Here is a 27,837-nt window from a genome sequence, read left to right as displayed (position 1 = left end):
ATTGAATCTCAGTTTCGCTCCACGCCCTCTCTTCATTCATCCACACCTCCCTTCACTTCCGGGGTTTCGCCCTGCTTGATCAATGGTTCCAAACCGAATCGTTTGAAGGGCCGCTATCTGGCCTTTGCGCAATTCCAAAGGGGTGGGCTTAGCGAGAGGTTTTAAGCTCCACGTTGGGTGCTCTTAACGCCTTTTCTGATCTTTCCACTGGGGCTGGTTCCGCGAGGGTTGCTCTGTCTGAGTGGGACGGCGCACGGTAAGTAGCAGACCCGCCGCGCGCGAATGCCAAAGGCGAAGGAAAACAAAGGGGGTCGCTGGCTGTAGATGTCAGCGTCCCATTCCCACCTCGCTTGGGCCCTTCATTGCTAAGTTGGCAAAGTTTGCCGGGATCCCAGCTGCTTCCTGCTCGCTCCCTTTTCTCCGTAAGGAGAAACGGCAAGGAGAAGCCACAGGGGATTTGCGCTTCTTCAGTCCCCGCTGCTTCCCGGCTTCCTTTCCGGGCCTTCTGCATCCGCCGTTTTGCAGCCACCAGCCTTTTCGGAGGCACGGGCAGGGTCGGTCATGGCTGCAGCGCTCACCTTCTCCAGAGCCTGTAAGGCTTTCCTTGGCCTCGGTTTCCGCCCCCTGCGCTGGAGGCCAGCCCCGATCCGCGGCGTGAGTAGGAACAAGCTGGTTGTTCGCTTCGAGGAGCATGTTGATTTAGCTGCAGCTGCTGCTTCCCTTGCCTCGGTTGTTTCAGTCTTTCCGGGGAGTTGCAAGTCAGGGGGGAACAGAGAAAACCAGGCCCTTGTTTTCCTTGCGCCTTGTCTCGCTGTGAGGAAAAAAATGGACAGTCCTTCATTTCAAAGGAGCAGCTCTCCTTGCAACCCCCTCCTTTATTTGCTGCTGTCAGCTGCAGCCGCCCCACTTCGTTGGACTTAAGATCCCTAATTCCTTATCATCCTGGCTTAGAAATTGTAGCCCAACACTGCATCTCGTGAGGGGAAGGCTGTGCTATCTTATCTACCTGAGAGATAAGGCAGCTACCAGTTCTTCCTTTGTCTGAGGGTCGAACGTTGTGTTTCTTCATTATACTGGCAGCAGTCAAATACGGGATTTGCTTTTAAGGAGAATGCATTGACAATCTAGGCCAGGGTCCTTAAAAGCAGGCCTGTGAGCTGAACTGCAGGAAAGACGCTGCAGCTTAGCGAAATTCAGGAATCAGCCACTTCAATTTATCCCTTGTCATTCTCTGCCTGCTGCAGTCTGCTCACTCTCCTGACATTTTCTCTGAATCCTTGGAAATAGGAATATTCTTAAGAATATTCTATTTTCTCAGCTTGCTTTTATTTTATTTTCCTAGAATCTTCCTCCCTCTGCAGCTTAATGCCAGATGCTCAGACAAATGTGCATAACCTTATTATAAAACTTAATAGGCAAATTCTGTTTTTGCATCTGTATGATAGAGTGTATGCTGAGGACAGAATAGGGAGTTCTTGGAGCAAAAGTACTTAGATATTTCTGCAAGAGTTTGTTCAGTATCTGTTTTACAAGTTTATGATAAATGTTCATTTACATGTTTTATTACACATTGCACCAGTGCTAGGTAGCTGTGATTGTATTTTTATACATTTAATAAATAAGTATTAATACATACTAATATTAATAACTAATAATAACCTCCCAGAGTCGTTGAGAATCAGGTGGCATATAAAATTAAATAATAATAATTTCCTTGAAGTCATTTCTTGTACAGAATTGCTTTTAATTAGGAGAAATCCAAATCCATTGGCATGATGTATATAGCTTTTTTTTTTTTACACATTTCCTGCAAATGCATATTTATTATTGCTTCTTTTCCTCCAGGTTGTTCCTCTGTCTCATTTTCTCATTATAACAGCCCTGTGAGGTAGATTAGGCTGTGAGATAGTAAGAGGCCCAGTTTCTGTAGGATGTTGTTGCTTTGCTAAGGCTGAAATCTTATGTGGACTAAATAAAGAGAAAGTCCTATTGAATTCAACAACACTTCTGAACAGACTTAAAAGAATGTCTTTCAAATATCTGATACTATGACTGCCTTTTCTTGAAACCCATCTGTGTGAAGCATTGAAAACTGATGTAGTTATCAGCCAAGCAGGGTGGGAATGCTAATACTAGTTTGAATATGCTCATTTTAAAGACTAAATAGTGGATTAAGCCTGAAGCGTGAAATATAATTCATCATTGCCTAATGTTAAAAACATGGTGAAATTGTAAGTTTCTCTATAAAAAAAAAAGCATTTGTGACTTATACCTGCCAAACATGATGATGTTGTTATATTTTTATTCTGTCTTTTTTATATATAAGTCAAGGTGGGGAACATACCTAATACTCCTGCCTGCAATGTCCCCCACAACAACAACCCTGTGAGATGGGTTGGGCTGAGAATGAGTAGTTGGCCCAAAGTCATCCAGCTGGCTTTCATGCCTAAGGGAGGCCTAGAACTCTCAGTCTCCTGGTGTCTGGGCCAGCACCTTCACCACCACACCAAACTGGCTCTTAGGCTGAAACTTCCATGATCTCTCTGTATCGCTTCCTCCTGGGAATGAAGGGAATTAGAACAACTGGAAGGTGGTTGTCTATTTAACTTTTTGAAATGTGAGTTATGCTTCATAACCACACCATTACTAAAGTGGTGAATGATTAAAAAACATAGGGACAGACTCACAAGGCATCAGGCATGTAAATTTAGTGGGCCCAGGACTCATAAACCATAGAAAGCTGTGTTAAGCCAATCCATAATTGAGGTGGTAGAAATGACAAGTTCCATTTCTTTGTTATTTTAAGACACATCAGATTAAGTAGTATGAAGGCCACTACAATAGAATTATCCTTGCTCTTGCCTGAAAATTGTACAGAGAGTTGAAATTATGAAAGTTGATCTAGCAGGCTGAAAGGTGTTTTTTTTTAACAAACTATACAGGACATTGGTGTATGGGGGTGGGAATCCTAAGGAATGAAGTCAGCACTAAAGGCCTTAGTTAAATTGATTCTCCAGAAACAGATCAAGTGGTGATCACAGAAGAGCAAACGAAGTATAAACTCTGCCAAAACCTGTTTGCCAAGGATGAGTTGCTATAGCAGATTTTAGCACCATAGTAACCTGAATTAAAATCTTCAGTAGAACAGATGAAATGCTGCTTGGTTATTTTTAAAAATTTAAATTCCACACCCCACTATAATTTCTTCAGCAAAGGATAGTGACCTTGTCATGGTGCTGGAGCTTGAGCACCTCAGTGATGCCATGAGCTAAACTGTGAAGGGCCACCCAAGACGGGAAGGTCATGACAGAGAGGGCAGACTAAATGCGATCCCTGGGGAAGGTAATGGCAACCCACCCCAGTATTCTTGCCGTGAAAACTAAATGGATCAGTACAACCAGAGATATGTCGGTATACCATCGGAAGATGAGACCCCCAGGTCGGAAGATGGTCAAAATGCTACTGGGGAGGAACAGAGGATGAGTTCAACTAGACCCAGACGTGATGACGCAGCTAGCTCAAAGCCGAAAGGACGGCTAGCGGCCGACGGTGCTGGTGGTGAACGGCGAATCCGATGTTCTAAGGATCAACACACCATTGGAACCTGGAATGTAAGATCTATGAGCCAGGGCAAATTGGATGTAGTTATTGGTGAGATGTCAAGATTAAAGATAGACATTCTGGGCATCAGTGAACTGAAATGGACTGGAATGGGCCACTTCACATCAAATGACCACCAGATCTACTACTGTGGACAAGAGGACCACAGAAGAAATGGAGTAGCCTTCCTAATTAATAGTAAAGTAGCTAAAGCAGTGTTTGGATACAATTCAAAAAACGATAGAATGTATTTCTAGGTGCGAAGATTACTGCAGATGCTGACTGCAGTCAGGAAATCAGAAGACGTTTAATCCTTGGGAGAAGAGCAATGATAAATCTCGATAAAATAGTTAAGAGCAGAGACATCACACTGACAACAAAGGTCCGCATAGTTAAAGCAATGGTATTCCCTGTAGTAACATATGGCTGTGAGAGCTGGACCATAAGGAAGGCTGAGAGAAGGAAGATAGATGCTTCGGAACTGTGGTGTTGGAGGAAAATTCTGAGAGTGCCTTGGACTGCAAGAAGATCAAACCAGTCCATCCTCCAGGAAATCAAGCCAGACTGCTCACTTGAGGGAATGATATTAAAGGCAAAACTGAAATACTTTGGCCACATAATGAGAAGACAGGACACCGTGGAGAAGATGCTGATGCTAGGGAGAGTGGAGGGCAAAAGGAAGAGGGGCCGACCAAGGGCAAGGTGGATGGATGATATTCTAGAGGTGACGGACTCGTCCCTGGGGGAGCTGGGGGTGTTGACCGACAGGAAGCTCTGGCGTGGGCTGGTCCGTGAAGTCACGAAGAGTCGGAAGCGACTAAACGAATAAACAGAACTATAATGATTTAAGCCAAATCCAGAAGAAGGCCTTTCTCTTGCTAAGCATTTGTCTACAATATGGTACACCAGTACCCCTAACTCCTCTGTTGCAATTTAACTGCTGTTGGAATTTGTCACTGGGCCCAACTTGTATTTACCAGCCTTTTCCTTCTTAAAGCTGTCCATTTTGGCTGGAGAACCTCCAACAAAGCAATTCCTTGACCTTCCTTTCCCAAACACATGACAAGTTATTTGTGTTACCACTGAAGAAAATGGAAAGTTCTCCATTCACTGGATTTTATAACCTTTATTTAGTATGAAGTCATATTTCTGGAGGTAGTGCACAACCATTTTATGTCAAGTCATTGTTTGGGCAAGTTCAGGATTAGTTATAAAATACAATTTGAGTTAGGAGAAAGACTTTTTTATAGTGACAGGATTTGGGGAAAAAAGTACAAGAAGCACTCTCTTTCCTTCTCATAACACAGAATAAAGACTATAGCAAAATGTTGATAAAGGTTTGCCAGCAAGAATGAGTTTCCCATTCTTCAATGTCTACATGACTCTTAGTTTTTGGAAATAAGAGAACTATACTTTTTATCCCTGTTTGCTTGTTTCATCTTACATTTCCTTGGACCTTGTTAGGGCATGAGTTGCACATCTTTTGCCAAATTTCTGAGAACTATTCTTTTTGAAATACGTTTATTTCTGGTTTTAGTTCAACTATATGTTGAAATGTTAGGTATAACCCTGGTTTTGCCATCTATAGTTAACTGCAAACTTGTATGTTTTTGGCGGGCGTGGTTTCTAATAATTCACCTCTGTTTGGCTAACATTTTATTTTGAACTTGTGTTTGTTCATATTCTGGCCTCATTCCTGCCAAGCCTGGAAATGTTAGTTTAAAAAATTCCAGAATCCCTGATCAAGAGGCAAAATTCTAGTGATATAAAATTGGCCACATTTTTGCCATTCCTCTCTCATGGACCGCCATCAAGTTCTTGTGGAACCCTAGGGGTTTCATAATTTGAAAAAACTCTGATATAGAGCATGTTACAGCACTTGGAACTTAAAATTCCTCTTGCACCATGGCCAAGCTGACTTTACCTGGGAGTGGGCACAGCTGATGTACCAGGGTCATTTTAGCCTCCAGCCACAATAATGGCACAATAATCCAGGAGCATCCCCAGACTGTGAGCCTATTCCATCGGGGAGAACAGTCCTGTCCAGAGCAGACAGTGTCCCTAATCAGTGGCCTTCATCCAGTTCAACCCAGAATTCAAGCCCTGATCAGGTGGTGTACGAACTCTCCAGGTGCCAGAGAGAAATGGAGCTGGGTTTTGAGTAGGGTCTGTGAAGAAAACAAGCAGGAGGGCCTTTATTCAAATTCTGTTTCCTACTCCATTTTGTTACCATTGAAACGGCGTTACCATTGAAACTGCAGATCTGTAAGCCTTTAAAGTCAACAGCTAATGACTTCCTTTGTATTGCTTTTTCCTGTCATGTGACTTGTGGCATGATTCACAGCAGGATTCTCTTGTTAGTGATTTTGCTAAAATCTGCTGAGATGCAAGTTAGGGCTAGGCAGAATATAGAACATTAAAAAGGAAGTATCTTCCCAAGTGAAACAGCAGCCTGTTGCAAGGCCAAGAGTTTAAAACTCCTTTCTCTCTCTCTCTCTCATTTTTAAAACCCACCCTCTAGATTTCTCAGTCACGCTGGTTTGATCAGAAAATGGCATCTGCTCTGGAATCTCTTTTTGAACATGTGGACAAACATCAAGACCTTTATGTGGAGGTAAGTAGCCTCTTCAAGGACACAAAATCCAAACTGTTCCTTTGAGACTGTGAGATTTTTAAGAGCTTGCACAACTGCATGGTTCCTTCCTTGAAGAATAGGTATGGAACAGTCATGGCAAAGCAGTTCTCAGCAAATCTTAGTTGATAAAATGGAAGAAGAGTTATTCTGCCTGTCCCAAGTCTTTTGTAGGCATGGAATAAGCTTTTACTCTGGACTTTCCTTTGGAGGGTCGTTCAGTTCTCTTAGTGGTCACTGTGGTATAATCCTGTGAATCTCAAGGCTGATGGAGATGGAATAGTCCACACTCAAAATTAAGGGGGCCATGAGCAAATTAATGGAGCAGAGGCACCCTGCAGGATCACAAATCCTCTTTCTCTGTTCACTTTTAAAATAGCTGAGTTTCATGGCAGCATCAACTGGAAACTTAATGTTATTAAGCAAAGAATTGAGAAGATGAAGCTTTTCTCAGTCCTGAAACACTTTTATGGGGAGTGAGATGGAAATATAGCCAGAATAGAACATCATTTGCAAAGTAGACAGTAAGGTAGACAGAAGATAGTACAATTATCTGATGGAAAAACTTATGGGTTCTTCACTGGTTGGTGCACATTTTCTGCAATATGTTTAACAAACTGCCACAATTCTGCAATATGTTTAACAGTCAGTAGGAATTCTTGCTGATCATGGTTTGTGAACATTAGGCTTCAGTACAGTAAACACAAGAAAATAGCAGCTTTAGTATTCTCTCCAGAATATTTGCAATTTTTCTTTATGGATATGTCTCCACTAAAATAATAGCCAAAGAAGATGATCTCGTTTGGTAATTTTTTTTTCCTTTCACTCTTCTTCCCCATATCCTTGCTGTTTTCTAAACTGCTTGTGAATAGCGACTAGCTCAGTGGGTTGCGATACAGAGCGTGTCAGCATGGCCGGAGAAGAGAGGAGAAATCAGACGGATGATGGAAGTTGCTGCGAAGGACATTGAACGGCTTGGAGGCACAACTGAACTGATAGATATTGGAAAGCAGAAGGTAGGAAGAGGGGTCCTTATCAAGGGAGTATTGAGAGAGCAGAAAGTGCTACTAATGATAAGTTAAAAAAACGAAAGATTCCATCCAATTGAGCTCAACTTGTGACACATCCATGTAGCTCAATATGAAAATGGTTTTCCATTGTATTCTTCCAGCATGTTTTTTTGACCTTCCAGTCTAATCTATATCCCTAGGATTTCCTGGTGGTCTCCCATCCAAGAACTAAGCAGGACCCAAAGCTGCTTAGCTTTTCTGTTTGTTTTGGAACTGTGCCAAAATTGACTAGGTCGTGCTACTTTGGGGCAGTCATGTATTCAGGTGGCAACTAGCTTTCTTCTCTTGGTGCCTCTAGATCTGAGGTGCTCAGTGGGAATAGAAGGAGGGCTTTACATTTGGGGGAGTTTGTGTTCATATTTGTGAGTGTGGGAAGTTTGCATGCGTGCAGTGCAAAAGGGGAAAGTCTCTTTATATGCATGCTAAAGAGGGGAAAGCCCCCTCTAGCTTGGGACCCAGAATCCACTGCTGCATGGTGCTTGTGGGAGCAAAAATATTGCCCTCCCTGGTCTTGTGAATGACAGGCCATGATTTGCCCTGTCAATCTCTGTGCTGCCATCCTCTCTCTCACTGGAGCCTGAGCCAATTAAGCAGTTTAGTCTGATTCTTGTCAGGCAGACAAGCAGGTGTGCACTTGCTAGACAGTTTCTCCTTGAAATGAAGCGTCTCTTCTTCAAAGTCCCAAGTTCAACCTGTTCTGCTGGGTGGATTCTGTCTGTTTTCCCCTCAGAGGACAAGCTCAACCCTTATTTCGTGGCAGCAAGCACCATCTGCCAGTGTTTGAGTCAGCATATTGGCCATGGAGCACTATTGGGCTGTGACTAAGGGTGTTCCCTCCAGGGCTTTTATGGCACAATCTCCTGGCCCTTGCTCCTGATCAGAGTCTCTAGATTAGACCTCCCCAGACTGGGTGTCCTCCAGCTGTGTGGATTTCATTCCTACAATGGCCGTCCTGGCTGGGAATTCTGGGAGTGTCTACACATTTGGAGGACACCAGGTTAGGGTTTGATGGATCTAAAAGCCTTTTTGATCACCCAACCAAATGGTGAGAGAGAGATGAAGGAACAAATGGTGGCACTGTCCCTGTGTCTCTCTCACCTGGCCTACTGTTAGTAAAATGAATCATTGTGTTTAAGAGACAAAAGGGTACTTTAACTCTTTCTAGTCTTTCTGCCTCTTCAAGATGTAGTTTTGATAGAAATGAGACTTTTCTACATATTTCTTAGTAAATCTACCTTCAAATATAATGAATATCTGTTAACATTCATTGATAACTGGGCTAAGCCAATACTCAGGATCCAAGGCAATGATACTGTGAGCTTTTTTCTTTGAAATGGGACCTGCTACTACTAAATTACTCAGTATTCTTTTAGCACTCTGCCTATGCTCAGGAGCACAGCTTCTGACAAGGGCTCTGGCTAAATTCAGTTCTCCAACAGGTCTTCTTTTAACAAAGGCTTCATGTCTATATAACCTTCCATGTTTCCCTTAAATCTTCCAACTTGGGTAATTGCCTGTCACCAGACAATACGTTCTGTACTTTTTCCTTGTGCTAAAGAGGAGGCTGTACTTAAAAAAAAAAAAAAAAAAAAACTATGGAAGTGTGGTCAGTGACCTCTTGACATCACAGAAGTGGGCAGGACCAGCCTTTTCCTTACATTTTGTTGTGGTTGAAGGAGTGAAATGTGTGCCTCAAAGCTCATTCAGCTTTAAGAAACCCATTTTGCTCCTTAACCCATCCTTTAGGTGAGAAAAATAATACTGAGTTTGTAGACATTTTAAGGAATGAGTGCCAAGACTGAAGATCCTCCTTTTTGCCCCAATCCCTCCGTATCTCCAACAAATGTGAAAAGAGGGCACTCTAGGGGCATGGAAGAAACTTTGGGGAGATGCATGTGGGCTATGAGTTATACACCTGTCTTAAAACTTCGGTGTTTACATTTTTATACTAAGTACTCTACAAAAGAACGTTCTCAAATAGCTCTCCACTGACACCTAGTGTTTCTAAATACAGTTGCCTGATGGTTCTAAGATTCCTCTACCTCCAATAATTCTGGGCAAACTTGGCTCAGATCCTGGCAAAAAAACTGTTTGTGTCTATGGCCATTTGGATGTGCAACCTGCAGCATTAGAGGATGGCTGGGACAGCGAACCATTTACCTTGATCGAAAGAGAAGGTAAGACCTGTATATATTTGGTTTGTGCTTCTACACATCTAACCTTGGGAATAAATTTTGAAGCAGCTCTCATGTTGTTGCTCTCAGATGGTTCTTTGAACTGAGCTCTTTGTTTACTCTTTGCACATAACCTGCAACCATGCCCAAACTGGTTGTGCCAGAAGATAGGACATAAACCAGACATAAAGCTGTCTTAAGTGTGTTTACTTACATTATTTATTTCTTAAATTATTCTATAGCTCCCCATCTGAAAGCAATGATTCTTGCCTGTCTGAAAGTTGGACTCAATGTACACAGTAGGTGCTTAACCTTTAGACAGTACAGGTGGCATACTTATGGCTATCCAGATGCTGTTGAAGTGCAGTTTCCAGACTCCTTCACCATTATCTGTGCTGGCTGGAGTTGTTGGAGTGCAGTTTGTGACATCTGGAAGGTCACGGTTTCCAAGCCCTGATCTTAGAGGTTAAGTACCTATTTAACACAATGTGATTTCATTCCAAACAAACCCTGGCAGGACTGAGTGGCTCTGTGTTTTGGGGCCTACTGGTTCCAGGACTATGCCATCTTCGGTCCTGGATGGGGTCGCACTGCCCCAGACAGACCCAGTGCGCAGTCTGGGGGTCCTCCTAGACTCACGACTCCTGCTCAAAGAGCAGGTGGCAGTTGTGGCTAGGAGGGCCTTTGTACAGCTTCATGTTGTGCACCAGTTGCACACGTTCCTGGATTTGGAAGCTCTGCTCACAGTCACTTATGCCCTAGTAACCCCCAGATTGGACTTCTGTAATGCGCTCTACATTGGGCTGCCCTTCAAGAGTATCCAGAAGCTTCATGTGATATAGAATGCAGCAGCGCGAGCAGTAATGTATACTTCTAGAACACCACATGTCACACCTCTGCTCTGCAAGCTGTGTTGGCTGCCAGTTTGCTTCCAGGTCCAATTCAAGATGCTGGTTTTAACCTTTAAAGCCCTTCATGGCATGGGCCTGGGTTATCTGAGCGACCGTATTTCCCTGATCACATCAGCCCGCCCCATTAGATCGGGCAGAGAAGGCATGCTGTGGGTACTATCTGCCAGGGGCTTACATCTGGTGGGTCCCAGGCAACAGGCCTTCTCTGCCACGGTGCCCACCATATGGAACATTCTCCCCCCCCCGGTGCCCACCTTATGGAACGTCCCCCCCCATTAGGTTAGCTCCATCCCTCTTGACGTTCCAGAAGCCCCTCAAGACCGGCTTAGGTCACCAGGCCTGGGTATCGCAGGGAACAGAGACATGCTTAGATGGCTCCATTACTGAGGTGTACATGCTCACTCTCTCTTTGCCTGGGGTTTGTATATGTTGCTTTTAATAATAATTAATTTTAATGTTTTTAAAATATTTTTATAATAATTGTGTTATATATGTGTTATTTTATTAAATTGTTGTATGCTGCCCAGAGTCACTTTCTGTGAGATGGGCAGCCATATAAATCTGACAGATAAATAAACAAACCTGCATAAGTTTGCTTTGTGGCTTGGCCTATATAGACTTGTAGAACATGTTGAATGTGGGCAACCAGAAGAATTTTAGAGCAGTTCTATATGACTGGGGTAATTCTTCTGTATGTGTTCATCTAGGAACCAGAAAGGAAAACTCAGAATGCAGAAAACACAGAAATGTTTATAGTCCAATAAGCTGCATCTTTTCATTGGTGTTACAGATTTTTTTGTATGATGCTCAGGAATTTCCAGCCTTTACTGTATACAGTATTCATACCTGGAACTTGGAAAGCATGTAATGGGCTCTGTGACTACCATGGTGGTGAATGGGGGCTTTCTCATTCATAAAGCAGCTGTGGTTATGAGTATGGATAGTTGTAAAACAAAACTGCCAGGGTGGGCAGAGAGCCTGTTAAGCACCAAGGAAAAGCTGGGTGGCCACATTGGTATCTGTAGCCACCATATTAGGTACTTTGCTGATAGCATGCTTCTAATTGGGAAAGTCTGCCATATGTCACAATTTAGCAGCCAATCCAGCAATCTCCAGTGTGCTGAACTTCAGCTTTTATAATTCTCAGCCTTCTTAGGCTTGCTTATTGAGAATAATGTAAGTTGAACACTTCTGGAGGACAGTAAGTGAAAACTACCAGTGATGTGGATTTTATTTTCTGTTCCCATTCTTTTGAGATGTGGATGGAAAATTTCTTGCATCCAGTAGGATTAATAAAAAGCATTGCTGTTGATGATGGGAAAGTTAGGCATCATCAAGGTTTTGAAGTAAACATGTTCTTCCTTTATGCTATCTACTTTCTACTCCCAACTGCCCTGTTTTAGTTATTCCATCCATGCACCTTTGCCAGGAGAGTAGTTCCATTGCTGTAGCTGAAATGCTCTGCCAGCTGTCAGCCTTTGAGGAAGGCCAAGCCAGGAAACAGACTCCACAAGGACTACTGACACTCTACTCTATTGTTGCAGAGTATAATACTGGAATCTTGAAAGCCTGACCAAGATTCTGTGTCTTCACTCTTATACCAGAGAGAATATATTTTTAGAAAATGAAACTGGAGAGGGTTGTAAGAGCCCAAATTCTCTAGCATAGTGGATTGAAAAAAAAAAACTGGGGATGGAATAGAATATCTTGGAGAAGGTCATATTAAGCTAGCTGGCATTCTGATCAGGCAGGGTACACTTCAGTTTTCTGTCCCATGCCCTTAATTGTTCTTCCTGAGCTTGATGCTTTCAGCAGTGGAAAAATGTTGAACTTGTCTTGGCTTTTTTCCCTGTTATCCAAGCTTATCATTTAATTGCAATTTCATTCAGCTCTATTTGTTCTAGTAATAGATAACTTTATGATTTCAGGTCAAATGTTGATGACTAAGCAAAGGCCTATCTTTGCAAGCAGGCATTGTGCTAAATAGAATGCTTGCCAACCAATTTGCTTTTTTCCTGAGCAGTGAAATGTTACATGTTACCTCGTCATTAAATTCAAGGAGGGCTTTTAAAACTTAAAGTGGATTGTAGATCCCTTTGACTGCAAATCCTCTCCTTCAGATTCAGTTTAGATGCACAGTTGCTAAGCTGACGCTCAGGAATCTACCTCTGGTGTAATGTATAGCCTTTCTTTTCAACTGCACAAAAGGCTTATCTTAAGCTTAAGAATCCTTTTCATTAATGGATTTTTTGTTGGGAATGGTCATGGAGGGCATTAAACTGGACTTAAAGCTGAACAAGGTTTGTGCACCAGCAGGTCTTTTGATCAACATGCTGAATGTCTACACAGCAGAGGCATCTTGCTTTCAAAGGAGATGCTGGAATGTGTAGTCTTTTTTAGCAATCCCCACACAATTTCCCCCCTTAAAAATTAGAACCAGAGAAAAATAAAAATCCTGGTTTGCTCATATATGTGATGAAGCCTTTGTATTAGCACCTTCTGCTTCAGCCTTCCCTTCCTCTAAAGGTTAAGGGAAATTCTTAGCCTCCAAAAGACCACCCGTCCTTGGCTTAAAGGTGGGTTACTGTGGCAAAGGGATCCAGGATTCTGTTTACAACCAAGATTTCACTGAGCTCATTCACCCACAAGTGTAGCCATTTGATACTGCATATGTACAATATATGGATTGGGTGTCCTGATGCAAAAGTATCCTGATTGGGAGTTCAGAGAAGATGGTCTGTTTTCTAAAGCTAAGATGGAGCTGTGAGATGTGCAGACAGTGCCAGAATGGCCTGAGCCTTGCAGGCTATAGCTTCCCATGGCAGCAGAGAGAATTCCATTTTATCACAGCTTGCTTTAATTTGTTGCCTCTTTAGGGAAGTTGTACGGCCGAGGATCGACAGATGACAAAGGTCCAGTGCTAGCCTGGCTGAATGCTCTTGAGGCTTACCAACAAACCAAACAGGTAATGCTGGGAGTCCTGTGAACGATGGCAAAAGCTGAAACTCTGCATTTGTATTAAATCACAGCAGCCACCAGGAAAGATAATTTAAAATGGCTGATTCTGTAACCAGACCAAAGGGAGGTCTGTGTGGCTAGCCATCTGCCCGGTGACAAGCTTTCTGCTTGTCGCAAATTTATTTCCCCAAATTTTCTGTCCCCTCTGGAAGCCTGGAGTATGACAAATGCCCGACTTGGGTTTTGTTTGCTCCTTTCCTAGGGACAAAAAGGGAGCAGTTTTCAGCAATTCCTCACATTTCTCAAAGCCAAAACAATGTAAGAGGCCAGTCAAAAGGAGTTCCATCTTCTGGATTACAGGGCAAAAGATGAAAAAGGAGTCAACTGAAAAACAAGGAAAGACCATTGCTGAAGTTTTTAGTTAAGATATGACAAGTTAGGAGTGGAAGAACCACAGGAGCCTTGGTTGAATCTGCTCTGGCTGAATCTGCTTGCTCTTACCTGCAGTGCAATAGAAGGGCTGCCAATGTTCTGCAGGGAGTCCAGGAAAGTCGAAAATGACTATCTTGTCCCAAACGTGAGTCGTGTGATGTGCTGATTATTTCGCCTTCCAGTCACAGTCCCCGTGGGTGCAAATGCACAGCTCTTCTGGCCTCTGCAGAAACATTACCAGCCACCATACTTTTCCTTGTTCCTTGCAATCCTAAAGAAAGAAAGCTGGCAGGCACTATATGCTGGGGCTTTGAAAGAGTGGTGCTGGTTCCTTCCTCCACTGCTCAGATCACGTAAGAGCCACTTGTTAATCTGGAGGTGAGGGATGCATCACTGCATTCAGTGAAAACAGATTGGAGGAAACTGCTTCTCACAGAGAAATATGCTAAGGCTGATTTAGTTCAGGATCACAGTATAGAAACAAAGGAATAATAATCTCCCCTTTAACTTCCCTGGATCTCATTTTGAATTGCTCTTCTCCCATACACACACCTGCTGTTTACCCCTTAGGAAACACTTCATACAACTGCCAGTAGCATGACTGGAAAGTTTAATTTGGCCCTGGAGCAGTGTTCTCCAACATGGAGTCTTCCCAAGGCTTCTGGGAACTATTTGATTGGCTCTAACTGTGAAAATGTTAACACTCCCCACTTCTGTTACAATGTTGTGGTTTTGTCTTCTAGGAAATCCCAGTCAATGTCAAGTTTTGCTTGGAAGGTATGGAGGAATCTGGCTCTGAAGGCCTTGATGACTTGATTTTTGCACAGAAAGATGCTTTCTTCAAAGATGTAGACTATGTGTGTATCTCTGATAACTACTGGCTGGGCAAGAAGAAGCCCTGCATCACCTATGGACTCAGGGGCATCTGCTATTACTTCATTGAGGTAAAGGACTAAGGAATAAAACAGCCTATTAAGGAGATGACAACTGTGATTAGGTTTACAGCATTGTACGCTAAGCTGAAAGACATCCCATCAGTGTGGATATAGGACTACAGCCTTAGCCAACCGTTGATCACTATCAGTGTTCAAAGTTTCAACAACTATTTTGGCACAGTGGTTACCTTGTTTGAAAAGATGGATGCAGAAGGCAACTGAATGAAATCTTGCCTGGTTTCATTTTTTTTCATAAAACTTTATTGATTTTCAAGATATAATTAAAACACAAAATACAGATAGAATATAGAACAGATAGAATACAAGTCTACAAAAGAAACAACCGAAACTAAAACAGTGCAAGAATAGACAGAAGAACATAAAGGACAGGTGACTTCTGACCTTCTCCAACACAGATATAAAAGCACATAAAAGTTAATCTCTTGCTATTAATTAAACATTTGGTAACATTATTTCTCTAAAATCAAACCATTTAATCATCAAAACCCAAAATGAGAACATTTTTTTCCGTTACGAGCAAAAAGTCCAAAAGCGGCTTCCAAATAGAAAAAAATCCAGTTACAATATTTTCTCTTACCAGTGCTGTCAGTTTAGCCATTTGCACCAGTTCCATTAACTTAATCATCCAATCCTCCATTGAGGGAATTTGTGCATCCTTCCATCTTTGAGCATATAAAAGTCTTGCTGCTGTTATCATATATAAGAACAGAGTTCCACGTTGCTGCTTAAACTCTTGCTCCATCAAACCCAAGAGAAACAGCTCCGGTTTCAACTGTAAGTCCACTTTGAGAATTTTTGAATAATAATACATATTTGATTCGAGAATTTCTTAGCTTTTCCAAACAAGTCCACCATAAATTATAGAAAGTTCCTTCACCCTGTAAACATTTCCAACAAACATTTGATACCCCATTACATATTTTGGACAACTTATCAGGAGTTAAATACCAACGGTACATCATTTTATAAAAGTGTATTTATTTACTTATTTTCTATCCCGCCTTTATTATTTTTATAAATAACTCAAGGTGGCGAACATACCTAATACTCCTTCCTCCTATTTTTCCCACAACAACCCTGTGAGGTGGGTTGGGCTGAGAGAGAGTGACCAGCCCAAGATCACCCAGCTGGCTTTCATGCCTAAGGCAGGACTGGAACTCAGAGATTCTTGGTTTCTAGCCTATTGCCTTATAAAAAGGTTTTTATAAAAGTTCTTTCAAATTATAATTCAAAGTAAATTTCATACGTTTGTTCCACATGTTCTCCCACTGTTCAAGCATAATATTATACCCAAAATTCTTAGCCCATTTAATCATACAATCTTTAAAATATTCATCTTCTAAATTAAATTGCAACATGTTATACATTTTCTTAATAAGATGCTCATCGTTTGTACAAAGTTCCATTTCAAATTGTGTTTTTTCATTAACAAAATTATATACCTTCTTATCCAAATTAAACCATTCTGACAGTTGTGCGTAATTAAACCACTGACAAATATGACCTTCCAATTCTAGTTGTTCCCTTGTTTTAAGGTTAGGTGTCCTTTCTTCAAAATTCAACAAATCTTCATATTTCAACCAGCTTGGTTTGCCTGCCATTTCTCTTCTAAAAAAAGCTTCTTGAGGGGACAACCACATAGGTACATTAGGAGACAAATTGGTTTGTATTTATTCCAACCCCTCAGTATGGCACGCTTAACAAAATGATTTTTAAAATCTTTATTAACTTTAGCTTTATCATACCACAAGGAGGCTTGCCACCCAAATCAGAGATCACGTCCTTCTAATTCCAATAATTTCTTGTCCTTCAAAGTCACCCAATCATTCATCCATAGCAAACAGCAGGCAAAAAAAATACAATTTCAGATCAGGCAAACCTAGACCTCCTCATTCTTTGGCATCTTGTAACAATTTATACTTGATTCTTGGTTTCTTCCCTTGCCAGATGAACTTAAAGATATCTTTCTGTCATTGTTTAAATGGTAAATTTGTTGTCAAAATTGGTATTGTCTGGAACAAAAACATTCTAGGCAAAACATTCATTTTAATCACATATATCCGACTCATCATTGACGGTTGTAATTTTTCCCACCTTAACAAGTCTTTCTTAACATCACTACACAATTTAACATAATTATTCTGAAACAACGTAGAATTTGTTTTTGCTAATGTCACCCCCATATATCTGACCTTTTTTTTTCAATGATAAAACCAGTCTTACCCATCAACATTTCTTGATTGTGTGTAGTCATATTCTTGATCAATATCTTTGTTTTTTGTTTATTTAAGTCCAACTAATGATCCAAATTCCTTTAATTTCTTCATCAAATGTTCAACGTTCAAAGGGTCTTGTAATATTAAAACTAAATCATCAGCAAAGGCCCTCAGTTTGAAGACCACCTTCTTTATCTTCAGACCCTTTATTTGATCGTCTTGTCTAATGTCTGTATTCAGGACTTCCAAAACTAGGATAAAGAAGGTGACAAAGGGCATCCTTGCCTTGTTCCTTTCTGTATATGACAAGGCTCAGTTAAATCGCCGTTTACAATAATACACACTTTTTGAGGCACATAAATTGATTTAATTTCTTGAATAAAATTATCTCCAAAGTCCATATTTTCCAAAACTTTGAACATAAAAGTCCAGTTCAAATTATCAAAGGCCTTCTCTGTACCTAGAAAGTTGAGAGCTGCTTGCTGTTCATTGTGGCGCTCTAAATATTCTATGACGTCCAAAGCTATTCTCATATTGTCTCTTAATTGCCTTTTGGGTAGAAATCCTCATTGATCTTGGTGAATAAAGTCCATTGCCCAAAACATAAAATACAAAACCACGTTCAAATGCTCAACAGTTAAGTTTCAAAAATGATGTAAAAGTTACCAAGAGAAATCTCATCTCTGTTGGAAAAAGCCTCTTTTAAACAAAGAAAAGGAAAAGAAATTGGTGCATTAAGAAATGAGGTGGTCAGCTTTAAAGTCCATTTAAATGGCTGCAGTGTGGCTTGGGAAAGGACGACAATCCCACCTCCCAGCTGATCACTCAGCGCTTGATATATAAACTCCATTTACGATCTTCTGGCTATGACCAGCTGTCTGGAGGACATGGGGTAATTCCTAGGGCTCTCCTTTATCCAGGGAACACTTCTGGGTTCCAGGGAATCCTGCCCGAGCCCTAAAATGCTGTACTGCCAGGTCTACTTGTGAAGCCAATTTGCAAAGAGATGCTGTTCAAAACTCCATTCCCAGCAGAAGTCAAAATCTTGCATGGTTTCATATTATTTATACCAGGCTATGAGTGTATAGCTATATTGTTACCCATATGTTTTTCAAACTTAAAACAGTATGCAAACCTCATGGAAAGTTCTTGTATCAGAGGTGGGCAACATTTTTGGTGCATTGTGGGCCATTTCCCTTCAAAAGTAATCTGTTGGAGATGCCCATTTTGATGGGCAGGGTCAGCCAAAAATGAATGGGCCTGCCCCTCTCTTCTCTTATTCTCTACCCATTGGACAGCTTTGAAAGGAGCAAATTGCTCTTGTCAGAGGACTGAACTAATTGCCTGTGGAAGGCACTGAAATTAAGTTGCTGGTCATACGAAAGTAGACCAAGGCTGCCTCGGTTCTGTGACTTTAGGTTGTCCACTCCTGTTTTAAGTGCAGTTAAATTCAGTATCCAGGTGCTTATCACGCTAAAGAGCCCTGTCCAAAACCACACCCTGGGGCTTATTTTCTTGGACATTCTTGTTATTTGTTAACTATATAGACAAAGAATTGGTTATTTTGTTAGTAAACAAGAGGACAAAATCTGGCATTAGCTCTGAATTACCTTTTAGTTGTGTACAGGAAAAAAAATGGGTAGATACTGTATGTATAGCATTCTTTTGTAGAAATGCTTTTAGATGCTTGATTCTTTAGTTCAACCCTAGCAGCTTTGCAGAAGTGTATATCTGACTTTTTAAAAACTTGTTCTGAGCATAAAGAAAATACTGAAAATTGGTTGATTTTTCTGAAGCAGCAATTCCATAATTCAGTTTGCAAGTCTCCCCAAGATTTGCAGCAAAGATCCTTGCTACAGCAGCTTAGCTTAACCTTAAAAATGATGTACTATAAGTAGTGCCTGTCAGTAAGACTCTTAATGGGCCTTGCTTTTGGTTTTATCTTTTCCTATAAGGTGGAATGCAGTGACAAAGACCTTCATTCTGGCGTATATGGTGGTTCAGTGCATGAAGCAATGACAGATCTTATTGCTTTAATGGGTAAGGGCTATTTTAAGGGGGCATTGTACATAAAGAGAACTAGAAATCTTAAAGATCAACCATCTTCCTGTCTGGCTGTCTTCTGATATGTGGGAATACACCTCCCATAATTTGTGGCCTGCCTCAGATTAACTACTGCAGGAGTTGGTAATGTAGTCATACTTCAAAGGAAAAAAAGAAAAAGAAATAGCCTTGATCCTTTGCTTTTGATAATGCAAAGTTAACAATTGATAGACTAACCAGAATCTTAATGAGAGGGTAAAGTTCTCCTTGAAGGACAAAGATAAATGCAAGATCGTTGAATCTAGAAGGAACAAATTTATTAGCAGCCTTGTGAATGTTGTTTCAGCTTATGATGTGGTTGAAGGAAAAATTTGAATTCTACCTGTACAGCATTTAATTGCCATCAAATCTCATGCAACCTTTTTTTTAATTTTTAAAGAGAAACGGTTTACCTACATAGCAAATGTGTTGAGGGAATAGATCAGCTTTTCCCAGCCAAGGAGCCTTCCAGATAAGAGGACTATATCCCAGAATTCTCCAGTCTGTGCCCATTGTCAAAGAATTTGGGAACTGAAGTCCCCATATTCAGGGGATGCCCAGGTGGGTGGGATAAGGCTTGAATAGAATAATAATGATGCAGTTATTGTGCATGTTGGTTTAACTGGGCCTGGCAAGTCACTTTTCCTCTCTTTGCTAATGTATTTATCTCTTCCCATCTCTGCTGCTTGTAGTAGTTGCATGTGTGTTTGTCTGAGTCTGTAAAGTAACATGATGTTATAATTGGTACATTATTTCTTTACTGTCTGATAAGCAGCAACAGCAAGGGACTGATACTGGCCCTGGGGAGAGCAGATCAGAATTGCAGTGGTTTGCATCAAACTGTCAGGCCGTTTCATAGCATGCAGCATGATTCCCTTGAATGACTCTGCAAGCATTTTGCTTCCCCATCAAAGGCATGTCAGCTCATCATACATGCATACTGTTTCTGACAATGTGCTAAAAGCCATGCAACTGCCTCCTGACACACCCTGCCTCCACTTTATTACCACACTGCTCTTCTGAGAATATGCTCTTAGTACATGACCCAAGGGCTGGATTATTCTGTTGCTTGGGTACATTTTGGCCTTGGTTGTTCCCCCAATAGTCATCCTTTCCATCCTCTGGAATAGCCCTGAATTGGCCTGGAGGAAGTCCTGACGCTTGGAATTGATTGATGCTTTTTCAGATATTTCTTGCCTTCAAATAATGAAGGAAGAAAGGAGTCAGGTTGGGCGGGGGGGGGGGGCACTGGTCTGTGTGTGTATGTGTTAAAGCTTTCTAAAGCAGATGAACTAGGGAAATTTCTGCTATCTGTCTTTGTCCACAAGAGAACCTTTGATCTTCACCCACAGCAATAAATCCAAGCCTCGTAGAAATTAATAACTAGAACTATCTGGCTGGGTGACAGCAAGTTAAGCCTTGAAAGAATTGACTGGGCAGAGAGAAATTTGTGAGAAAGCAGTTGTAGCACAGGGCTGGTGGCTTCTGCCCTACAAACTTATGGTGGGTTACTTTTTAGTTGACTGACACTGGGCACAATTGACTATTTTCTGAAATTGGGGAAGAAGAAAGAGAATTGCAGTTCTGTTCATAGGTCCAAAGATCTGGCTCCTGGACATCATTCTTGGTGCCTATCAGGTCTCCTGGCTTCTCTGACTTCGCTTGAAGTTTCTCTTAACAGGACAAAAAAATCATAGGAAACTGGTCTGCCACAAAGCACTGCAGCAGTGCCCAGCATCCTATTTTCAGTAGTGCCTATGCGTCCTGCAGAAGTCCCACTGGGAGGGCAAAAACCATCTAGAGGAGCTAGTTTCCCTTCTGGTCCATGGGTGTTTTGTAGCTGGCCCTCCCTATTACATCAGTCATGTTGGGAGTGTGCATATCACATTCTCTCTGACTTATACATGTGTCCTTGAACCTTGAAAAACAAAATATTCAGCCTTGCCAGTTCTAGAGACTGTAGACCCATGCAGCCCACCCCAACCATCAGTGGAGATTAAGACCCTGTGCCAGAACCCCCAGCCATAATGATCAAATAACACAGTGGCTTTGATTTCTGAGAGGTCAGAAGAAAAGGAACCAGGTTGGAAAAGGTTGGCACCCCTTAAGGGGGTGAGGCTTTGGGGGTCACTTGATGTTAGGGACTGGATTCCAAGAAATAGTAGATGGCACTGGAGAAAACCTAAGCTTTCATGTCATTTCATTAATATTCTTAGTTAATATTATCATAGCCCAGTCTTGTACTTAATAATTTCCCCCTTCTGTTTTATTAAATTTACAACTTTATAATAACTTACCTTACTTATATTTTATTGTGTATTTATATTTACTGTATAGTTTTATATTGTACTGTTTTAATTTCATTTTTGTTGTAAACCACCCAGAATCCCTCCTTGGGGGGAGATGGGCAGTCATAAATTTGATAGATAAATAAAATAAATAAACTTCCAAAGGGTCTTGGGAGGAGGAGGCATGGAGCTAAGGATGCAACCTGGACTTTAAGCTGCATGCCCTCTGGCTTATAGAAGAAGGGTGCTCAGAGAAAAGTCTTCCCTAGGTCCAGGCTGAGCCTGACCCAAGTCCTTTCTCTGTGTGAATTGGCTATAAGACCGATGGCTCAGCAGGCAGTACAGTTAGCTGAAGAACAGCCGTGCCCTGTAGCTCTGCATGTATTTTAGTCTGTTTGTTTCTAAAGTCTCCTGAAAAAGTTAAAACAGACCTATCTAAAAAAAGAGAGTTGGCTCTGTTTCTTTTATCAGCAGCTTTTGTGTAGATGCCGGTCTGCCTATGGTGCAGCTCTCCTTATTTGCCATCTTCCCTGCAGCTGCCATGGTAGGTAGGAATGTGATAGAAAAGCAAAAAGCTTTGGGTGCCAGCAACTTGTAACTAGGAAGAAGGTTCTTGGGCTGCCTTTAATAGCACATGGCTTCTTTTTTTTCCCACAGGCTCCTTAATTGATAAGAAAGGAAAAATCCTTATCCCTGGCATTTATGAGGCAGTGGCACCTGTCACAGATGAGGAACAGGAACTTTACGACAGAATTGACTTTGACTTAAGAGAGTATGCAAAAGATGTAGGAGCCACACAACTGCTGCATGGCACAAAGGTGAGGTGGATCTTCGTATCAGCTTTGTAAGGAAGACAAGCAAATTTTGTGATCTATCACTGTTATATAATAACACTTTATAAATAAGAGTACTCTGGTTAGTATTTTTAAGGTATCAGGATGCCCATACCAACTTGGTAGCCTTCAGATGTGTTGGAATGCATCTTCCATGCATTATTGGCCAATTCTAGCATTGTGCATCCAAAAGGCATCTGGTTAGAGAAAGCTATCCTGTTCTGCAGATAGTGGATCTGGCAAGAAGATGCTCTCCCTTCCCAACCTGCCCCCACACCCAGATTTGTGGAAATGGCTGCTATATTGAGCCCCACATACTGTTTTGTAAGTTTGTTTTGATGATTAATCAGTGTGCTTGTCACTTGGGATAAGGTCACTTTCAACTCTGAGGTATTCTTTTGAAGACACATGCATTAGATTGCATTATTTCCTCTCTTACATGCACAGACTATTATAATCCATCTTTTAAACATTTGAGTCCTCTTTTAATGGGGGGATGCATTTGGAAGCCCTTCCTAAATAATTTTTAGTAGGGATGCTTTCTCTTTCTGATCTGAAGCCAAAAAATGCTTTGGAGCAGGTGTTTACACTCCCAGTGCCTCATTTAAAGAGGAGGAATACACATTTTCCTGGTAATTACCCTCAGAGTAATTGCTCGGTCTTGGGAAAATACATGTTTGAGATAGAGAGGTACTGAGAAGATGTGACATCATGGGCATTCTGTGGACACCTTAATTCCTCCATGTTATTTCCTAAAATTGCACAGCTGCCCAGAGAACCAGGAAAAGATGTGGGTTCTTGAAGGACCCACTGACTGATGTGGCATGTACATTTTAATTAGTGACGTATAACAAAAAGTACTACATCTATGATAAATTCAGTAAGAATTTACACTGTAGTGATTAAAATAAACATAAGAATGGCGGAGGGGGGAGAATAAGATCCACGTGGTATCAGTATAAAATCAGTTCAATCCTTAAACGTATTACTAATTCTAGACCATAAAAAGCATATTGCTCCATCTTTTGATTTTTAGAACATAAGGACATTTCAGTGAGATTGGAATAGTTTTGCAGTGTTGGTTGTCATTCCAAGTTAGTCCTAATGGACAATTATTGGCACATTGATCCAAAGAACAGAAGGTGAAAACATTGTTAAAATTGTTCTCTTACTGGATTAATGTTAGGTCAGCAGAGGAGCATACAAATACCCCAGTTTTATCATTATCTAAGATAGCCACATGTTCATGATTTATAGTTTTGCCTGAATCATTCTGCTACAAATGGAAAAATCATGCCTGACTTCATCTCTTCTCTTTAATTTTTTTTATAGAAAGAGGTTTTGATGCATAGATGGCGGTACCCATCCTTATCCCTTCATGGAATAGAAGGGGCTTTCTCTGGCTCTGGTGCTAAAACTGTGATACCACGAAAAGTGATTGGCAAATTTTCAATCCGACTGGTGCCAGACATGACTCCAAAAGTTGTGACCAAGCAGGTATGTGGCAAGGAAAGGAGATAAGGAAGCTCAAAACAGAATTCAGAACATGGTTTGTTAACTGCATCGGAAGAAGTCAGGATTAGAGCCATGCTATAGATCCTTTCATTGGGGAGACAGACTGTGTTTTTTTTTTCTTCCAAATTCAGTTGCAGCTTTGCAAATACCTCTTAATGAATACTGGGTAGTATATATGGTGTGTGTTTTTTTAAAGAATTTTATTAAGTTTCAAAAGATAAAAGATACAGAAAAACAAAAAATTACAACCCCCCCCCTAAAAAAGTATGGAAACTCAAGAGAAATTTTTTTTAAATAGATTACAAAGAGAAGTAACTTCTGATTTTAAACATCAGGGATATACAGCAATTTTCCATAATCCCTTACTCTACGTTAAACTAAAATCACATTATTTCTACAATTCCCTTAGCACGTTATAAAAATCACTATAAATACCTTTGCTCCCTCCATATATTAAGCAACTGTTATTTTAGGGGGGATGTTGATTAGGTTTTTATTTATATATATAAATAAAAACCTAATCCACATCCCCCCTAAAATAACAGTTGCTTAATTATTCCATTCCTACTACTATCCTACACATTCCTGTCTACTATAATAAAGATCAAAAATAAAAAAGCATGTAATTTGTCTACCATTATAATTAATAATTCAAAAAACTTGAATACAAAATATCATAATCCCAATCATTAACAAAAAGTAAAATCATCCAAAACCAAAGGACAATCCAGATATTTTTTAGTCCCTTAACACACGTCAAAATAGACAAAGACATTTACGTATCCCCATTAACATGCACAGTGCTATTTTCTTAAATCAAACAGCCCATCTGTGCTCCTCTCACAAACAGACTTCTCTTCAAAAAGCTTCCCATACATAATGACCCCTTCTTTTCCATAACATTCCATCAAAAAGTCAAATTCACTCATGTCTTGCAGTTCAATTTCTCCCTTTAAGTTCTTCCTTCAGCATTGCCAATTTCATTGCCAGTTTCATCCAGGATTTCAACAGAAGACCGAACCTCACTCTTGGGAGAGACATTTCCATCCTGTTAGATTCTTCAGATTCATCCACATCATCCCCCACCAAATGGCACATTTCAGACCACATATTTTCCACAATGCCCTGAATGTCTTGCAGAATAACTTGGCAGGAATCAGAACGAATCTGCTTAATACCTGCTTTGATATCTCAGCAACAGTCAGAGAGAGCCTGGCTAAGACCCTCCATTTCTGAAGCTGCAAATTATGCGCCCCCAAGATACTTAACTGGCTGAAATGAGAGTCAATGGAAAATTTCCAAACTGAGTTAAGATAACAGACAGTCCCCCAGAGAAAGTAGTGGCAGGAAAGTAAAAGTTCAGAATGGCAGATTCAACGTGTAGGAAAATGCAAAAATCTTCAAAATTAGCACAAAAATAATAGGGAGACGATAATCTACTTTCAACCCTCCTTAGTACTGGATGGAAAGCAAAATCCAAAGCTTAAAAAAAGATTTTAAAAATCACAGAAATAATGATAAGCACCAAGAGAGTTTGTTTCTCCTTAATGTAGAAAGACTCAGGGTACAAATGCTTAAAAAGAAAAATCAAGTGCTTTAGAAATGGGGTAGCTGGACTGAATGTCTCTTTAAGGCTGCAGCGCAACTCAGAAATGGTGAAATCCCAGCCTCCTGGCAAAGTCTTACCTGTCACAGATGCTGTTTACAATCTCCTGGCTGCAGCTCACCATCCGAAGGACAAATGGGTCAATTCCAAGCATTTTTCTTGATCCAGAAAAACACTCCTGAGCTTCAGGAGAAACCAGCCTGAGCCTGAAAAAACTGCCACAATTCCAGTTGTGCCCGCGGAGCTTGGGGGCAAAGCTGCTCAGTCCACCATGTTCCTACCGGAAGTCCTCTGTGGTGTTTGTAAAGTTATCTCATGCACCAAACAGAAGTCTTCTTGTGAGAGAAGTAGACAGAATTGAAAAAGGTCCCATCTTGGCTTATGATATGAAAGCCCCCATTCGTACATTCCTGCCACCTTAAGCAGTTTTTGATTTTTTAAATCCTTTCTTCACAATCATTATCCTGGCCTGCAAACTGTTGTGACTCAGCACTTAGTTTCAGTGCTGTTTGGCATTTACTATATTGTTCCCTGACATATGCAGTAGTGTAGGGCAGGTAAAATATTGGTATGAGCATAATTCATACTTTGCTCATATTCAAAGTAGGGTGGAAGTAAATTATTGGGGAAACAGCTCAGTTGTTCATATGCAGGGAATTAATTTGTACTGTAGTCTTAAACTCTGTTTAAGTAGCCAGTGTTTAATCATTATTAAAGGTCGAAGATTACTTGTCCAAAAAGTTTGCTGAGTTGCACAGCCCCAACAAATTCAAAGTAAAGCTGGGCCATGGTGGAAAACCTTGGGTGTCAGATTTCAATCATCCCCACTACATGGCTGGCAGAAGAGCCATGAAAACAGGTCAGTACATCTTTCATTGTTTCTTTTAATATCTTAGTCAAAATGTGGTGGAAAAGGTATCTCCTATATTTGATCTTTATCCAGATCACAATATAGATACTTCATAGCAGTTACATACAGGGGGGAAAATTACTGTTGTCAGTTTTCATGAAAATCAACCTGGAGGACAGTCCTTGAAAAAGACGACAGATGGGCATTGTGCTATTGCAATGCCAACACTGAAAGATTATAAATTGTTAGCAGGTACATGAGAGAAAATACTTTCCCCAACCAAGATTGATTGATTGATTGATTTTATTTTATTTTCTATCCCGCCTTTATTATTTGTATAAATAACTCAAGGCGGTGAACATACCTAATAACTCCTTCCACCTCCTATTTTCCCCACAACCCAGCCGGCTTTCATGCCTAAGGCGGGACTAGAAGTCACAGCCCCCTGGTTTCTAGCCCAGTGCCTTATGAGGGTCTACAAATTCTGTCAGTCCAGGAGCACAACTGTCCAGACTTGGGGTATGAGATTGAAAGGCCAGCACATCTGGAAGCTACCTAGTTTGGTAGGGTTGGTAAAGAAAATGAGGATAGTTCTCGATCTTTTCCCTCTTTCTTCTTCCTAGTGTTTGGTGTAGAGCCAGACCTGACTCGAGAAGGAGGGAGCATTCCTGTCACGCTGACCTTTCAAGAAGCAACAGGCAAGAATGTGATGCTGCTTCCTGTTGGATCTGCTGATGATGGAGCCCATTCTCAGAATGAGAAACTCAACAGGTAAAGCATATTTATTGTTTGTCACATGCAGAGTTGGAGCTCTAGCAGCAGCCAGTGCTATGGGCTAGGTTTAGCTCATAAGCTGGAGATTTTCCACTTGTATTTTGGGTTTTGCTGGGATTGCTCAGGGTTTTTTTTTTCTTTTTGGCTCACATTTAATACTGGATGTTTCCTTCGCAGGTACAACTATATTCAGGGAGTGAAGCTTCTGGGTGCTTATCTCTATGAAGTTGCCAAGTTGAAGAACTGAATCTGAATCACTTCTGCAAATTGTGCTTTGGGATATGAAAATTCATCAAAGTACATTACTGCAATCTTGAAAACTGTACTGTTTTGTTCCCTCTTCTCCTAGTCTAACCAATGTTGATATGCCTGGAATAATATTTTGGAATTGAATATAGAGCACTTTATACAAACATGATAGTTGCTGCTGATTTTTTTTTTCTTTTTTCAAAAATCAGGTGCTCTATTCCAGGCATTTTTACAATACAGCAACTCTCCAATTTACTTGCCTTCCCTTCCAAACAAAGAAGGGTGAGTAGAATCTGTGGAAATCTTCTAATGATTCTGTACTCTAAGCTAAGAAAGCAGCAGCAAATGGTCAGTAATGCCTCACATTGACTTGCCCACAGAACAGGTTCTGAGCCCAATCCTTTGATCTTAGTGGAGGAAAATAACAGCTGTGTTCCTTAAACTTGCAAAAACAAAACCCTTCTAGAAGGATCCAAAAGTACTGGACATATAGAAATGGGTGGTAAAAGAGCAAAGAGGACCTCCTTTCTCCCCATGGGTCTCGTGGCTGCTTATTTGCAGGTTTTTCCGGATACTTGTGCCTGTTAGCCATCTGTGCAGACATCTCATGATGATAACAAATTGGTATTTTTCTACAGCATTCTTTGTACTTCATGTGGAAAAGCTGCTAAATAAATTCAACTTTGCTCTA

The 27,837-nt window shown here is 40.9% G+C and overlaps 1 protein-coding gene across 1 annotated transcript; it reads left to right on the top strand.

Annotated features, from left to right (window-relative positions):
- Positions 1–116: 116 nt before the first annotated feature.
- Positions 117–27,837, top strand: CNDP2 (carnosine dipeptidase 2). Its single transcript, XM_063299042.1, has 12 exons — positions 117–256; positions 6,122–6,214; positions 7,105–7,248; positions 9,317–9,479; positions 13,264–13,352; positions 14,521–14,721; positions 18,905–18,989; positions 21,977–22,137; positions 23,485–23,649; positions 25,991–26,132; positions 26,747–26,894; positions 27,075–27,837. The coding sequence occupies exons 2-12, from the start codon at positions 6,152–6,154 to the stop codon at positions 27,142–27,144; spliced, it is 1,431 nt and encodes a 476-aa protein (XP_063155112.1). The 5' UTR covers positions 117–256; positions 6,122–6,151; the 3' UTR covers positions 27,145–27,837.

The sequence above is a fragment of the Candoia aspera genome, chromosome 3 (genome assembly GCF_035149785.1).
Source record: "Candoia aspera isolate rCanAsp1 chromosome 3, rCanAsp1.hap2, whole genome shotgun sequence".
In the NCBI taxonomy this organism is placed as follows: Eukaryota; Metazoa; Chordata; class Lepidosauria; order Squamata; family Boidae; genus Candoia; species Candoia aspera.
The sequence above is the reverse complement of the archived record's forward strand: the minus strand, read 5'-3'. Positions and strand labels throughout refer to the sequence as shown.